This window comes from Myxine glutinosa, chromosome 2, assembly GCF_964187855.1.
Source record: "Myxine glutinosa chromosome 2, kmMyxGlut1.1, whole genome shotgun sequence".
In the NCBI taxonomy this organism is placed as follows: Eukaryota; Metazoa; Chordata; class Myxini; order Myxiniformes; family Myxinidae; genus Myxine; species Myxine glutinosa.
In genome coordinates, this window is record NC_136262.1 from 150,875,015 (window position 1) to 150,892,700 (window position 17,686).

The 17,686-nt window shown below is 44.8% G+C and overlaps 1 protein-coding gene across 8 annotated transcripts in view; it reads right to left on the reverse strand.

Annotated features, from left to right (window-relative positions):
• LOC137421178 (centrosomal protein of 152 kDa) overlaps positions 1-17,686 on the reverse strand; it is a 163,728-nt gene that overhangs the window by 26,301 nt on the left and 119,741 nt on the right. For 5 of the 8 annotated variants that reach the window (XM_078771817.1, XM_078771819.1, XM_078771816.1 and 2 more), the window contains 4 exons: positions 16,552-16,651; positions 15,953-16,081; positions 10,423-10,513; positions 9,097-9,167 (listed from right to left, as the gene is read on the reverse strand). In XM_078771817.1, the coding sequence (XP_078627943.1) occupies positions 9,097-9,167; positions 10,423-10,513; positions 15,953-16,081; positions 16,552-16,651 (391 nt within the window). Of the gene's footprint in view, positions 1-9,096; positions 9,168-10,422; positions 10,514-15,952; positions 16,085-16,551; positions 16,655-17,686 lie in introns of all 8 variants that reach the window. The other 3 variants (XM_078771814.1, XM_078771813.1, XM_078771812.1) reach the window with 3 other exon arrangements.

Sequence of the window (17,686 nt, forward strand, 5' to 3'; positions counted from 1 at the left end):
CATGTAAGCGTCCAGGTGAAGCATCGACGGTAACCGGTTTAGAGGTTAGAACGACGTATAGCCGAATCGGGCCCTCGGTGCGCGTCGGGCAGCTTCGCGTGCCGCGAGAACCAGCGGGGATCCGAACCACGACGGTTTCGAAAGAACCGCCGTACGCGATCCACGCTGTGCCTCGCTTGGAACGGCCGCGTCCGGGCTCCACTAGGCGGAGCGGGCAGGCCGATAGGAAGGGTCGTCATGGCGACCACTTTCTATTGACACGTGCCGGCAGGTCGAGATCGGGCAATTGGATGGCTACGCGCCGAGGTGGTGCGTGGGATCTCGGCACGGGTAAGCCCCCGTCCCTGCCCCGAATGCGGGACGTATCCAGCCGCTGGCACAAAACGACCCGCGTTCATGGCTCGGCTGTACGAAGCCGAGCTTTAGACGTGAATTGGCGCACCGAGAGGATGTAATAAGTAGACGGATGATGATGGTAGTGATTTGATACGAAAATTATAATAGTGGGTAGAATTGGCAGTAAATGGAAAATTTTTGAATTGGTTGGAATCTGGACGAACAAAATTGATAGTGAGAGACCCCCGATGTGGTGGGATGGCAAATCCACCATCCCTCACAGACGGGGGGCAAATGCGCTATAGTTTATGGGGTGTATGGCAGTGAAAACTAGCCCGGGTGGGTTAGGTTATATTGTTAGGGATCTAGCGAAGAGGACATTAGGTGACGTTAAGGTTAATTAGTGACTGATACCTGTAGTGGGGACGCAGGTAGTTTAGTGTGGATGATAATGACGTGGGAGCGCAATAGTTTAAAGGGACGACTGGGAAGCGCAAGTTTCAGAAGGGAGTAGTTAGCTGAGATGATGCCGTGTGTGTGAGGATTGAACAGGTGTGATTGAACAGGTGAGATTGCACAGGTGTGCAACTGAACAGGTGTGTGGAGCAGTGTATGAGTGAGTAGTGGTGATGTGTGTTGTGTTGACCAACTGGTCCAGGAAGAGGAGGAGGGTGCAGGTGGCACCAGGTGATTGCACAGGTGTGCAACAAACAGGTGTATGTGGCTGTATGGAATAAATGGTATGGAGTATTGGAATGGATGGTCGTGGAGTGAGTATGGTGGAAATTGTGGAGTGGAGTGGATGGTGCGAAGGTGTGAATGGGGGAAGAGTGGACCCCCATCACGGATACCCGGGGCGGGTAGTGTAAGTGTTAGGTAGAGGGTACAGGTAAATTGTGGTTGGATATTGGCATCTGTGGTGCGGGTGAAAGAATGGCCTTTGGATGGGTGCATTAGTGTTGTGGAAATGGCTGGGCGTGTAGCCTGTTAGTGTGTGTAGTTGGTTTGGGCACTCCACCACTGTGAGGATGTCGGCCAGGTGAGGCCGCAGGTGGGCTCTGGGAGCCGGTAGTTGTGGATGGGGCCCGAGGATCCGGAGGACGGACCCGGGTAGCCCAGTGCCAGAGGGCACCAGGGGGTGACAGAGACAGGAGAGGGCCTGCCCCAGTTAGTTAGGTTAGGGTGAGGAGCTAGGTAAGCTCGGGTGGCAACTGCAGTGGTGGAGGTGTGCAGGTGGGTAGACCTGCTGGGAGAGCTACACGTCGCAGCCCAGAAATTGTGCGAGGCACCGGGAGATGAATCGGGGGAGTGAGACCCCAAATTGAGAAGCACCACAGTTTGGTCAATGGGAATTGGTTTTTAGAACCCATAGTGTAAGTTGGCCAATGGATTGGCAGGGAGAGACCCCGGGTAGTGTAAAGTGTGTTAATGTCATTTAGAAAGTAGTTAGGATGAAGGATCTCCTCGCACCATCTGCATCCACTCACCTGAGGTGACAGGTACTCCGCACCATGCCATGTTTTATTATTTTTACTGTGCAAATGTTTGGATTGTGAGACGCATCATGATGTGGGTGTGACATTGTGCGTAATTCCATCTCTGCCTCCTTATGAGGATTGATGATGAATTTGGTGATGGCAAATTTTGAAGTAGAGGGATTGTGGAGACGAATTTGGTATAGGGGAAATATGGGGAAGACGTGACAGTAGTGACGAATTTGTAAATGTGTAGATTTTTGTACATATGGGGTAAGGGCAAGGGTAGGGTAGGTGACAGGGGGGTGACGTACGGTAGGGACGAGCTTTCTCACTTCGCCCTCCGTACGCATTTCGCCTTGCATTGCCTTATTGATGTGTACCCTTGTGACCTTACCCCTCGCTCAATTGTCTTTCCCCTTTTGTCTCCCACATGACCTGTGCGCCACTGGGTGCCGAGGGGAGCGTGCGTGGGTCGGCCATTGTGCGCCCGAAATTCCCAGAACCAGCTGTCTGCATCGATGCACCACATTATGGACCACATGTCTGTGGCCGAGCACCACCTATGGACCCCATGGGTTGGGGCATGGCCCCTCTGCTGGAACCGGCCATGAGGGCCTGAAATCTTGCTGGCGGACCTTGGCCACAGGGCACCGATGCCCCACAGGTGAACCACACTAGTCGGCCCTGTGGGCTATAAATAAAAGCAAATAAAAAGGACACATTGGGCACACTTTGTTGAAAATAGGCCGCCAGTAAGCAAAGCAAAAGAATGACAACATCTGGAAGAACAAATAATAATCACCAGCAGAGGGAGCCGAAGAGCAAGAGATCACCTGCAGGGTTAGGGGTTGTTGAATTTATTTTATTGTTGAACATTGATGAACAATGGTGACTGCACCGATTGGTGCTTGGGTTTGTATTGGTGCGTTTTTGGGTGCTTTAATGGTGCGTCGATGCAGAGCAGACTGTCTCCCCCCCAGAAAGAACAATCACAGGTCCTGGGTTAGTCTTGTAAATAAAGTAGCGTCAATTGTAAATAATGCTTCCCACCGTCAGTGTGTAGTTTGAAGACCATTCCGCAATTCGGTTAACTGTGGGCGTAAGTCTGTTAGGCAGGGTGCAATGGAGCAGCGGGACACATTTATTTATGTTTTAAAACTGTAGCACTCAGGGTCAGGTTAAAAGTAGAGGGAACTACACCTACGTGCCACACTAAGGTAAAAGTTATAGGCCCGGGCCGTGCCTAAGGGGAGGAGGGTGCAGTGTTGTGGATATGAGAATGTTTTTTTATTTTATTGTTGTGGTAAAATGTTGTTGTAAAAGGTTGTTGTAAAATATCACCCCTCCTCCCTCCGTTTGTGGTTGTATAAAGGTCAAAGGGCGTTCCCGTAGTTAGTCCATAAAACATACATGCAGGACACGATATATCTTTTTTGACAGTTATATCCTTATTATGTGTATTAGTGTAAGGCTGTGTCTTCCATTAATTGAAATACTCCATTGCACCAGTGAAAGAGATAGATTCCCTTCATTCCCACTCCCAACACTTCCATTCCCCCCCTTTCCGTCAATTGCAATTCGCATTGCCAACTGCATGTTGGGCGGTTTTCCCTTCATCCGCCATTGACCACGAGGCAGGGTTGGGGGAAGGAAGGCGGGTCTCCACCTCGTCATAGCGGGGAGGAGGGGCGTGCCCGCCCGTCGTCATCCAGGGCGGAGCCCGAGGGTCGCGCGACCAACCAGGGCCGAGGTGAGCACCCCGATGGGCGTGTCCAAAACGCCGGCGGCGTAATCGCTGGAGGCGCTATAAAAGGCGCAAACGGAAGTGAGTAGTGAGTTGGTCTGAGTCGGTTGCCAGAGGAGGGTCAGTGGTTGCGTTGGTTGCGGTGGTAAGAAGTCGGTGGTGAGAAGTGGTGGCGTCGAGGGGTCAGTGGTTGCGTTGGTTGCATTGAGTTGTCAATGGTGAGGAGACACCAGGGCCAAGAGAGAGAAGGTGCCAAGGGCCATTACCAGCAGTTGCGCCAGAGACGGCAGACGCGCCCTGAGCTGAGCCAGAGAGGCAGCGTTGACTCCACCAGGCAGCTTCAACCCGTTACCCCGCGGGGACCAAATAGCGGTGGCATCGGTGGCCATCGAGGTCCAGCCGACGTCCCGTGCGGGATCAAGCCCGAACCATCTGCCCCAGCTGAACCTTCCCATTCCTCCTTCCAACATTCATTCCATTCCATCCTTCTTGTATACGTGAGTTTGTTTTGTTTGTTCTGTCCCTGGGTATTTAATTAAGTCTGTAGGTAAGCTAGTATTTTCCCTGTGTCACCTGCGTCTTATGTGCTTGTAAATAAACGTGACTGCTTTCTTTTTGCTTGTGTGTGTAAATAATAAACCCCATTACTCGTCTGTACGTCTTCTCGTTTTACTCCTTTTCCTCTTGCATTGCGTCGTTTTTGTCTTTTCCCTCATTGAGCAGCTGTGGTGCGATATGGCCAAAGTTCTGGGTGAATCGGGTGAGTCAGGGATCCTGTAACGGTCGCGGCAATACCAAACCGCTCGGTAACTAACATCTTAATCCGCGATCTGTAACAATATATATATATATATATATAAATAAACACATACATACATACACAGATATGTTATGAACTTGTAAGTACTTGTAATATTATATTTGAAGTTATTACCTTAACTTATAGGCAATTGACTGGTTTTCCAACTGCCTGGATCATCAGCTGGGCACCGTTTTTCATCGAGGTTTTGATCCTTTCAGCCCAGAACCTCTCCTAACGGCAGATCCACAATCTTGGCTGCAGGTCCACATCGGTAGATTACTCAAAATCAATGGACCCACAACCTCAAAGTTGTGTCCAGACAGTCAGTCAACACAGCAATGCAATATCCTTATTCAAACGTATTCAACACATTCTTCTGACACATCACTTTATTTGGGCAGTGTATAGGCAGCAGACCGCTGCCTCGATTGCTCCCGAAAAGAAAAAAAATCTTACGTGCATTGTGGTTATACAGCTCGGATAATTCCAATTGCACCCTCCTGCCCCCTCCCGAAGAAAAAGTGCCAAGTTGGACGAAAATATATAAATTTCAAATTAATTGAATCAAACGCTTCAGGAAACACACCGTCAGGATCATCCTGAGTAATCCCTGAAAGTTTCAGCTTATTAGGTCAAATCCTCTTGGAAGTGTTGATGAAACGTACAACATACTCTCCCTCCATTAATATATGGATGTACAGTCACGTGAAAAAGTAAGTACACCCCATGTAAAGTTTTGACTTTTTCAACATATTTCAACATACAGCTATTTGATCTTCATTTCAACAATATTGATAGATAAAGGTGATATAATATAACAAATATCATGAAACATTTACATTTTGTCGTCCATTGTATAATTTAAATAAACATAAATGCAAATTTTGCATGTGGAAAAAGTAAGTACACCCTTAATTTTATCACTACTTCAAATACCTAAAATTCGAATCAGGTGCACCAGCTCAGGTGCAAATGATTAGAACATCGTTAGAGAGGATCTTGGAGGAACCTGTCTTATTTAAACCTCAGACATTTCGTTTGGTTTGCTCGTTGTTGTTGAAGTGTGCGGCATCACCATGCCTAGATCAAAAGAGCTCTCTGAGGCCTTCAGAAAGACGGTTATAGATGCCTATGAGTCTGGGAAGGGATTTAAAAAGATCTCCAAACAATTTGAAATCAATCATTCGACTGTGCGGAAGATCATCTACAATTGCAGAAGATTCCAAACAACTGCCAACTTGTTCAGGCCAGGCCGCCCCAAAAAGTTCAGCCCGAGAGGGGACCACAAGATGCTGAAATAAGTCTCCAAGAACCCCAGAATGTCATCACGGGACCTACAGGTAGCTCTTGCAACTGTTGATGTCAAAGTGCACGAGTCTACCATTACAAAGAGGCTGCACAAATTTGATCTACATGGGAGGTGTGCCAGAAGGAAACCTTTGCTGTCCAGAAATAACATCAGGGCAAGACTAAAGTTTGCAAATGAACACCTCGGCAAAGACCAGCACTTCTGGAACAATGTGCTCTGGACAGATGGGTCAAAGGTAGAGCTATTTGGCCACAGTACCAGAAGACATATTTGGCGAAAACCAAAGACAGCATTTGACCACAAGAACCTGATACCAAATGTAAAGCATGGTGGTGGAAATATTATGGTTTGGGGCAGGTTTGCTGCATCAGGGCCTGGGCAGCTCACCATCATATAATCCACTATGAATTCTTCATTGTACCAGAGGGTGCTTGAGGATAATGTGAGGCCATCTGTCGGAGAGTTGAAGCTCAACCGAAGGTGGACCTTGCAACATGACAATGACTCTAAACATACCAGTAAATCCACCAAGGAATGGCTGAAAAGAAAGCAATGGAGGGTTCTGGAATGGCCAAGTCAAAGCCCGGATCTAAATCCCATCGAGATGTTGTGGGGAGATTTGAAACGAGCTGTGCATGCAAGAAACCCCTCAAACATCGCACAGCTGAAATAATTCTGCATGGAGGAGTGGGCAAAAATTTCTCCCAGTCGATGTCAGAGACTGGTAGACAGTTATAAGAAACGCCTACTTGAGGTTGTTTCTGCCAAAGGGGGCAATACCACCTATTGGAGCCAAGGGTGTACTTACTTTTTCCACATGCGAAATTTGCATTTATGTTTATTTAAATTATACAATGGACGACAAAATGTAAATGTTTCATGATATTTGTTATATTATATCACCTTTATCTATTAACATTGTTGAAATGAAGATCAAATAGCTGTATGTTGAAATATGTTGAAAAAGTCAAAACTTTACATGGGGTGTCCTTACTTTTTCACGTGACTGTATATCTTAATTCCATACAACATTTGCTTATTTTGAATATTCGCCAGATTATTCATATTTTCATAAAAGTCACAGAGCCTGGTGTTGGCTTAGCGGTTAGGGCGCTGGCTTGGGATCTGAGGATCCTGAGTTCGAATCCCGGCAGATCGCTGAATTAACACCAGGGGGGTTGACTTAGCCTGCCATCCTTCCGAGGTCGGCAAATTGAGTACCAGCTTGCTGGGATGAATGATCCGGTGTGTACCCCGATTTAGAATAGGTACACCGTATCCCTGCGCATCGAAGAGGCGACTAAGGTTTGGCGTCAGGAAGGGCATCCGGCCATAAAAACATTGCCTCAAACAGGGAACCATGATTGTCATGGCTAACCCCTGCTCTAGCGGGGAAAAATGGCCTTAAAACGATCATTCATTCATTCATTCATTCAGTCACAGAGGTTCTTCAATTGATCAGTATCCAGGTGGGAGTCAGTCAAGTGTGATCCAAACCTGATTTTTATAAACATAAAATAATAATAACAAGCATTCTGAGTATTGCGCTGCAATACATGTCCCCTACCAAAGTTCAAAGTGCCATAACTTTGTCAAAAATGATCGAATATGCAAATTTATGCACGGTTGATGCTGGTTTTCAAACTTGATCTGAGGTATGCTGAGACACGTGTGTCACGCCTCGCCTCGTTGATAAGCTCGCAAGGTAGCTCCGTGGAGCGGCCTGCACGTATTGCACTGTGTGAATTATATAATTACACGTGAGCTATCGCAAATTCCAAAAGGACATTTTAGTAGACTGACATGCGGAACAGATCTGTGAAGTTACCCCTCGATTGGATCAAAAATGAGGGAGGGGCTCGGTTTTAAAGGTTCATGCTTACAAACGTCATAACTGAAACCATGTGATGCATGACGTCATGCTCACTGACTTTTTTGTTCGTCATGGGCATGCGATTCGGCTTGCAAAGTTTGGCCTCGATCTGTTCAGCCGTTGCAGAGAAAAAGGGGTTTTCGTGTTTTCACGAAAAACAATATGGCGCCCGAACCACGTGACCTGTGACGTCATAATTACCATTCAAATATTCTACAGACCGAGTCCCTCCTATGGTGAAAATTTGCTCTCAATCGGTCCTATTATTGCAGAGAAAATCTTTTTTAAAGGAAATTAAAACTTTAAATGGCACTGAGTTAAGGATCATCAGAATTATCAGAATTCCCAAAGTTCAAAGTGCCATAACTTTGTCAAAAATGATCGAAACGTCGTGAAGTTCGAACTTGATCTGTAACTTATCATGAGGAAACGATGTGCCAAGTTTGAAATCATTAGCATTACGTTTCGAAAAAAAGTCCGGAAAACTGTTCTTTGCGTGACGGACTGACAGACTGACAGACTGACGGACGGAGGGACGGCGTGCAAACCTATAGTCCCCTCCGGTGTACACCGGTAGGGGACTAATAAAAAGCGACAGTACCAGTGCAGCACCGTACCAAGCAAAATGTAACTTCTTTACCCCAGCTCCTCCTCTTCCCCTCCACCTCCTTGTTTACCCCCTCACTCTCACACAAACTTTCAAGAAAGCCCCTCTAAATATCAATCACTTTATAATGCTAGAACATTCCATACTGGGAAGACACAAGAAATTACCTGAGAATTTGTGATTTTTTTCCCCCCACAGGTCTTAAAATCGAATTTCTCACATTATACTTTACTCAACATTTACAACGTGACTAGTCTTGTCAAACATTACCAAATACTAAATAAGACAATTAATTAATTGGTGAATCGTCGGTATACCCCATAAAACATCAATACACCACATAAAATCCTAAATTGAATTTGGTACATCTAATATGCCTCGTCTTGAGTCCCTGGTGTTGGGCTAGCGGCTAGGGTGCCGGCTTAGGATCCTAGGATCCTGGGTTCGAATCCCGGTCAATCGCTGAATTAACGCCAGGGGGGTTGACTCAGCCTGCTCATCCTTCCGAGGTCGGCTAATTGAGTACCAGTTCACTGGTAATTCCCTGCTTGTCGTTAAAGGCGGCAAAAAGGGTTGGCGTCAGGAAGGGCATCCGGCCGTAAAACATTGCTTCAAAAAGGGGACCGAAAAACAACAACAACCACAGTTCCCGAAAAAGGCCAACCCCCGCTTGCGGGGAAAAATGGCCTCTAAAGGTGGTTTTTTTTTTTTTTTTAATATGCCTCGTCTCCAGCAGGAAGTTCAATAGCAGCACTAATTCCAATAGTTTAAGCTCGCACAAAACTCATTACGAGAAGCCTGAGCAAGGATGTTCCAACATGTACTTTTGCGATTCAGAAACAGATAGTTCTGGAAAGTTGAGATGTGACAAATTTGGCCCAAACTAGTTCAGAACTCAATGGTGGAGAAAATGCCACAAATAAATCAAGAACTGCTGATGAACTTACCAGATATGGCTTGTGCGGCATGCAAATATTGTAATTTTAATTTCTCCCTCTCTTCTTGATTCTGCGTCACTCTGCAAAGAATAAAAATTACACAAGTAATGGTTAGAGCATCGGCTCTGAATTTGGGAGATTGGCGGTTCAAACCAAGGCTGAGCCATACCAAAGACTTTAAACAGCATGTGCTGCTTCCTGCCTTGACACTCAGAATTTAAGGATGGAGCATGGACAAGCAACCATATGTTGGCAACCATTGTACAGGCTTGATGCCTTGTAAGAGAGAGCTCTATTATTATTTTTATGTCATCCCAATTCCTGATCACAATTCGTATTCACGAACACTGAATATACAGGTGTGAGTTAGCATGTGCTTTAATTAATTTGCAACAGTTAATACATTAAACTCATAGATATGTCAGTGAACAGCCGATAAACACAGACAGCAATGGGATATCATGGAATCAACAGTTTACCAGGAGGTGGTAGTGATGACTTGTGAAGTGGGTAAATCAGACCAGGACAGGATAAGTTGTCGGTCAGTGACTTTGGAGCACAGCATTCAATGCCAGCAAGTCACATGCTCTCAACTCCACAAGGATCAGCGATCAAATATCCATTCCACTTAATTTGACAGTTACTGGAAGAGGTGCAGTCCCTGAAGGTCTTTCGCCTCAGAGAGTTATAACCTCCATCCACCTTCGGTGGCAGATGTAACTAGAAGCAACAAGCATTCTGAGTATTGCGCTGCAATACATGTCCCCTACCGGCAGTCTGTCGTCCAGAAAACTGTTGGGGAAATTACCAAAGTTCAAAGTGCCATAACTTTGTCAAAAATGATCGAAACGTCGTGAAGTTCGAACTTGATCTGTAACTTATCATGAGGAAACCATGTGCCAAATTTGAAATCATTAGCATTAAGAGTTTAGAAAAAAAAGTCCGGAAAACTGTTCTTTGTGTGACGGACGGACAGACTGACAGACTGACAGGCTGACAGGCTGACAGGCTGACAGACGGAGGGACAGAGTGCAAACCTATAGTCCCCTCTGGTGTACACCAGTAGGGGACTAATAAGAGCAAGAACCATGGAAGGCTAACAATTTTGGTCAAGTTGAATGCAAGTTTGTGCCCCACAGATGTCTCGGCAGCAACTGCCCAACCGCCCTGGCTTCCATCCCCTACCATCCACCGATTCTAAATGTTGCCTTGCGGCTCAGTTCGCTAGCATGGTCAAGCACTCGGTGTGTTCCCTTGCTTCACTGCCAGGAGCGTATCCCGACATTAAACAAATCCTACAGACACAGACGACACACACAGACACTTTCAATTTACCTGTTAGCGTGTTCCTCCTCTGCTCGACAAAGCCGCTCTTCCAACTCGACTTTTTCTTTTTGCAACTTCTGCAAGGCCAATTCCTGTTCCGCTGTGGCCAACACATGCAACACAATTACAAACATGCAGGTGAACATCAATTTAAAAACAATTTCCACATGTAATGCAAATGTTCAGGGCTTCAGGCATAGGAAAGCCACTTCGGCCTCTCCACTAAATTCAGAACTGGCAGTGGTAGGGCTAAGTAAAAGGGGGAAAATAAATGCTCTCCTGAAGCTGAACCATTATTTCTTCTTCTTTTAACGGCCATTATTAATCCATCTTTTCTTGTGGGATCGGCCAGGGGAAGATTGAACCGAGTCTTCACGAACCAGTTGGCCATACCTGACGTTGGACTAGTTAGGGCAGAAATTTTTTTATTTGGCCTTGGTGCCAGCTATAGCTCGCCTAGTCCTCTGCAAAGGACACCATGGGATCTTTAATGTCCACCAAATAATGCCGGTAGACATGACACCCAGTTTCACATCAATCCGAGGGATGGCACATTGATGAATCACCTTGCCTGTGAAACACCAGGTCGACAGTTTATAGCTGGGTCGGATTCAAACCCAGGGTGGACAGATCAGAGGTGGGTGTGCATACCTCGACGCCGTCCTGACAGCACTCACAATAATAGAGAAGAACACATTTTGTACAAAGAAAAATATATATATATTAAAGAGAAGGATCAAGATAGGACAGATAAAGAAAAGAAATGCAGACACAGAGAAAGAGCAATCAGAGATTGCAGACCCTCACCAGGATGCGTTTTTAGTGGTTTTTAAGGCTTTTGTGTCAAAACAATATGGCGGACAAACCACGCGACCAATGACATCATCTTTTTCTTTCTCCACCAATTTATCCATAGATGACGCTCAAGAAATTTCATCTTGATCGGATGAAGTTTTGTACTTGTGGATTTATGACATCATACAACACAACAGGCATTTTAAGGCCATTTTCCCTGCTAGAGCGGGGGTTAGCCTTGCGGTCCCCATGGCAATCTTCTCCATTTTGCCCTATTTTCTACATCTCCCCTTGTTAACTCCCTTGCCCGCACGTCTTCTTCCACCACCTTGAACCATGTCTTTCTCGGTCTTCCCTGTCCTCTACTTCCTTCTACATTCCTTTCCATCACTCTTCTCAACCCAGTCACCTTCATCCTTCCTCAACACATGACCAAACCATCTCAACCTGTTTCTCTTCACAGCATCCATCACAGGCTCTATTCCCATCATCTTTCGCAATTCATTATTTGTCTTCCTGTCTCTCAATGACACTCCACACATCCAACGAACCATTCGCATTTCCACCCTTTCCAGCCTTCGTTGCTGCTCTACGTTCATTACCCATGTCTCGCTCCCATAAATTATAACACTTCTCACACATGCAGCATACACTTTTCCCTTCAGCTTCAACGACACTCCCCTCCTTGTCAGCATGCCACTCAGTTCGCGAAACTTCTTCCATGCACATCTCACTCGAGCAACCGTTGCTGAGTCTGATCCACCTTCTCCATTCAGCATGTTTCCTAGGTAGCAAAATGTTTTCACACCTTCCAGCTTCACACCGTCTCCAAGATCCAACTCAACATTTCCTCCATCTGCAGCTCCCTCTGTGCACACCTTACACTTGAATGTAGCTGCCACACTGGTTAATGACCCTCTCAAACCACTACATTTTTGATGAACCCACTCAGCGCACATTGTCCATTGAATGGAGTTCACTCCGACACCCTTCCCGCACACAGCACACGGCCATTTCCCAGTTCTTTCCACCTCACCACATGCTTTACCTAACTATTTTGGTCACCGAACCTAACTTTACTTAACTTCACTTTCTTCCTTATCCTCTTCTCCAGCACCCTTTCCAATACCTTCATTCCATGCTCTTATAACTTTATCGCTCCATACGATCCAGAATCCAGAGGGTCACCTTTCCCCTTGTATAGAGGGACAAGGGTACTCAGTTCCCAATCCACTGGAATGCGGCCTTCTTTCACCACCAGATTACAGATCTCTGTCGTTCACTTCACACCAAAACTTCCCGCTGCCTTCAACATATCTCCCACAACTCCCGTCGTCCCTCCCGCTTTTCTACTCTTCATTGCTTTTATCGCTTCCTCAACTTCCTTCTCAGTTATCTTCTCTGCTGGTCCTAAAACTGGGTTACTCTCTATGTTGCCATCCCATTCATTCTCTGCATTCAACAGCATTTCCATATATCTCTTCCATCTTCCTTTAATTCAATTTGGGTCCACAACGATTTGTCCCACTTCATCCTTCAAGAAACTCACTCCCATCACATCACACCTCTCTTTCGCTATCTGCTTTGCAATCCTGAATACCGCTGTCTGACCCTCTTCCGAATCCAAGCGTTCTCCGAACATTTTCCTACATGCCTCCTGCGCCTTTGCTACCTCTTTCTTTACAGCATTCTTGGCTGCCTTATAACTTTCATGCTCTGCCTCTTCTGCCCCCGTACCCTTCACCTTCTGCCACTCCTTGAACTTCTTCTTCCTCTTCTCGTCAATCCTCTTTCCGTCATAATGGATTTTAATGACTTTTATTTTTTGTCTTTTTCTGTATACAAAATTGAGGCTCATATGAGAGACCATCATTAACATGTGTTATTCCCCGTGGAGAGTTCTTTACAATGAGCCATGTCGCAATTTTTTTCCTATGCAGCACTTTTGGAGATATAGAGGTGCAAAGTTTTTCCAAGATTGTGCCCGTACCACGTGACCTACGACATCATAATCATCATTAAAATATTCTTCATTAGGAGGTGCACCTATGGTGAAAATCTCCTGTCAATCGGACCAACGGTTGCAGAGAAAAGCATATTTATTCTGTGCGGACAAACAAACAAAAAGACAGACAGACAGAGAAACAGACAAACGGACTCAAATGCAATACCCTCTCCTTTGGCGAGGGTAAACATACAAATTTCACAATTTCCTGTGACGTTTCATGATTCAAAGACAACAAAAAACATCCAAAATGAACACGATACGGGCGTGTCTGCGGCAAATTTGATTGGTCGTAATGACATAAAATGCTGTAAGATTTTGTCTCAGTACGTACTGCTAAATGAAAGGTTTTTGAAATAATGGAAAGTGGGAAAAGGCAATTTGCGTTCCAAGTGCATACTTAAAATGAAATAAAATAAATATTTTAAAGGTTGTAGAAAAAAAACAATTCTGGAAGTTTACCGCCGTTGATGCAGCATCTTATCACTGGCGGATCCAGGGGGCATGAAAATTCCATGTCATGAAATGGGTTTCCATGGTCGAGCAACCGCACACAAGCCTAAGATCACCATGTGCAATGCCAAGCATCGGCTGGAGTGGTGCAAAACTCGCCGCCATTGGACTCTGAAACAGTGGCCCATGATTTTGGAATGAGATGTTTGATGTTCGGGTGTCCACATGCTTTTGGTCATGTAGTGTATATGCCTCTGTTCATGTTGGGTGTCAACCTAATGTTACATTGTATCTCAATTAAAGGTCACATGAAAAAGTGAAGGCCCCTTGAGAGAGAAAGACGTAAGTACAAGAGAGAACATCAGATGCTCCTAACTTAGCTATGGGCTGCAAAATGAATGACCTTTGACCTTTTCAATCTAAAATTGAATCAGTTCATCTTTGTAGTACAGTCCACAAGTGTCGAGTTATGGTCGAAATCTCGAGCGGTTCATAAGTTATTGCAACAACACAGATTTTCAATTAAAGGGCACTTGACCATAGGTCTTTGACCTTTTGAACCCAAATTTAATGAGTTCATCTTTGTACACTCTTACAATCCATAGTTATTGCAAGTTTGTACAAAACCCGTCTTCTACCGACTCCTCTCTGGCCTTGCCCCCCCAGCTCTCTCTGGGCTCTGTCCCGCAAATATTCCTACAGGTCGCACAAGATCTGCCTGCAACCCTCTTATGGTCAAACTGCCAAAATCAAGACTCTCTGCTCACCTTCACTCCTTCATTCCTCTTTTCTCCCACCTCTGGAACAAACTCCCTCACTCTCTTCAATCCCACTCCACCCTCCAGGTCTTTAAAACAGCTGTTCACCACCATCTCTTATCTTCCCCCATCCAAAACCTTGATCTTTTCTACCCCTGCTAATTTCACCCCAATTCCACTTTTTTGAAATACCAACTTCTGTCCTGGAAGTCCTTGGTGTCCTTGTGTTTTATACTTCTCCCTCCCCCCCCCCCCCCCCATTCCCAAGCCTCCTCCCCCCAAGCCCTCTCCCTTCCATACATCTCCCTGCTCTCAAATGTGGTGTTTGTGTGCTTCCCCTTCTCTCCCCATCTTGTTTTCCGCTCCCTCTTTTTATATATTTTGTTTGTCTGGTTGATTTGTTTGTGAAGTAAATGTTAGCTCTTTCACGAGCCTCGATTCAGTATACAAAAAAAACAAAAAAAAAAAAAAAAACCCCCTCAGTGGTTCACAAGTTATTGCGGTAACAAAAATTTCCAACTTTCAGCAAAAGGTCACATGACCTTTGCCCTTTTGAACTCAAAATCGAATCAGTTCATATTTGCATCATAATAAACCTTTGTATCAAGTTCGGTAAAATCCATTCAGTGGTTCACAAGTTTCCGTGGTAACAAAAATTAATCACGGCCAAACATAAGTAAAAAGGTCTCCGGTGCGTTCTGCATGAAAAAACTTGAATGGCACTCGGTCGAGCTCATACCGCCGGCAACCCAAACAAGTTCAGCATTCAGTAGAGTTCAGCCAGGCTGAACAGTTTACGTTTCGTATCCACTGATAGGCTGGAACTGGATCCGGAATTCCATAACCAAAATGTAATCGGCTTGTTCTTGTCGCCCACCCAACTCATCCATCAAGTTTTGTCATAACCCGTCCACAACTTTTTTAGATATTGTGCAACTATATATTGTGCTTGGCCCCATCTCTCAATTGTGAACTCACTTAAAAAATTATAGTATCTGTATCTGGATTCGGATCTTCACCAAAATTTAATCCATTCATCCTTGTCACACACCCAACGAGTCCACCAAATTTCATCTGAATTAGTCCACCACCTTTTGAGATATCCTGCTCACAGACAGACAAACAAACAAATAGCCAGACAGGGGTGAAAACCTGTGCCACCTTTGGTGGCGATAAACAACCCCTGCAGTGTGAGTAAAAATAAAAAATAAAAACGTTTGCGCAATCGAGCAGCAAAATGTTCCTAACTTTTTTCTGCAGATTCAATTGAAACACAATGTAAAGAGTACCATGGAGTGGTGCTATACTTTATTAAGCTCCTTTTCAACTATTCCAAAATTTTGTCCATGCTGCCAGATTTATGCACAATGACAGCTGTACAATTAAACATCTCCACATTCATATTTTGTCTGAAACAATTAAATATGTTGTGGGGAGGGGGAAGGTCAATAAGTATTTTCTCAAGACAAAAAGTAACCCAAGCAATTATAAATCACAGTCCAAGTCGTTAAATTGAGATTTTGCATACCTTTCCACTGGGTCTTAAGCTGTCGAAACTGATGGCGATAGTGCTGGTCTGCATTTTGCAGCTCACGATGCATATTCTCCAACTGCTTCCTTGCCTCATCGCGTTCATCCTCCACTTTGTGCATCCGCTCTGCTTGCCCATCATGATAAGAACAGAAGACGAGTGTGCTGGTTTGCAAACACAGCAAGGGACAACATACTGCACTCTTCAGAAATATATCTGATAAATAACAGCGAATATAGGAAGAAGAGTAACTGATATGGCAAACATAAGAATTTCAATCATGTGACAAACCCTTGAGAAATCAAATTCACATATGTACATTTCAAATCCACAGTCATATGAGGAATGTCAGAACAACTGTTGAGACATCAAAAATTGCACATTTGGAAGGGTGGGGTGGGTGAGGGAGAGGTTAAGAATGAGAGAAATGGGAGCAGGGGAGGTTTAGTAAGAGATGGAGGTGGCCTTAGGAGAAGATGGGCAGTGAGGAGGAGAAGAAGAAGTGGAGCGGAGGAAGAAGAAGAAGGAGGAGCGAGAGGTGAGAAGAGGAGGGTATGGGAAAAGGAGAGGGGGAAAGTGAGGAGGGAGTCACATACCATCACTGTTGTCTGCATGTTTTGTAATGTCAGTTGGTTGGGAACTACCTCTCAATATGTCCTCACTTTTTTCCTGGGTTTTTGCATACTGATTGTGCTGCTGCTGTTAGAAAAAGGCTTTGGTTACTAAAGAACGAAGTGTTGGCAAAAAAGCAAAAGGTTCAACAGAATTAACTTGCAATGTCATGAATGAAGCATTTGCAGCTCCCTGGAGAGAAAAAAAAATACAAAACAAAACACTCTTGCACAAATGCGTACACAGGTTCTCAGTTGCTACGTCCCCAAACTGTCCGAAGATAGAGGTGCAAAAACTTTGAAATAAAAATAAAAATAAACTAGAGGTTCCAGGGAACCTGAACTCAACTGGTCCATATCAATATGGTTAGAATATGCATAATACAACCACAAACTATATAGTTTATATGTGCTAAAAATATGACAAAAATCGATTTTTCAATATGGCCGCCCTGCCGCGCCCATTTTGGGGCGTGCAACGCCCAAATGCAATCCCAAACTAGTTTATGTCTTAAAGATGCTGCATAACAAGTTTCATCAAATATAATCAATATTTGTGACTTTTAGAGCGTAGACGTCGAATTGTTTACAGACGACAGGCAGACAGACAGACAGACAGACAGACGACAGACGGACGACGACAAAAACTCAGCTGGACATAATCCAGTTGAGTTAAAAAAAACCTTTGCACCTCTATACCTCCAAAACCCCTCCATGGAAAAAATTTGAAACATGGCTCATTGTCAAGTACTCCCCATGGGGAACAACATAATTATATTCATGATGATGTCATCGGTGCCATAATTATGACGTTAGAATTAGACAAGTAGAATGCTTGAACAGATGAGTTTGAAATTTATTGAGCATGATCGACACAAAGATTGTACAGGAGAATTAAATTGACGTCATTGGTCACGTGGTTCCACAGCCATGTTGGATTGAACATAAATCTATGTTGTCAATAAACCACACAAACAAAGCAGCTAATAAACACCACACAAAATACACCACACAAACATGTCCTGGCGAGGGTCTGCAATCTCTGAGTGCTCTTTCTTGTTACCCTCGCCGGAGGAGAGGGTATTCCATTTGAGTCCGTTTGTCTGTCTGTCTGTCTGTT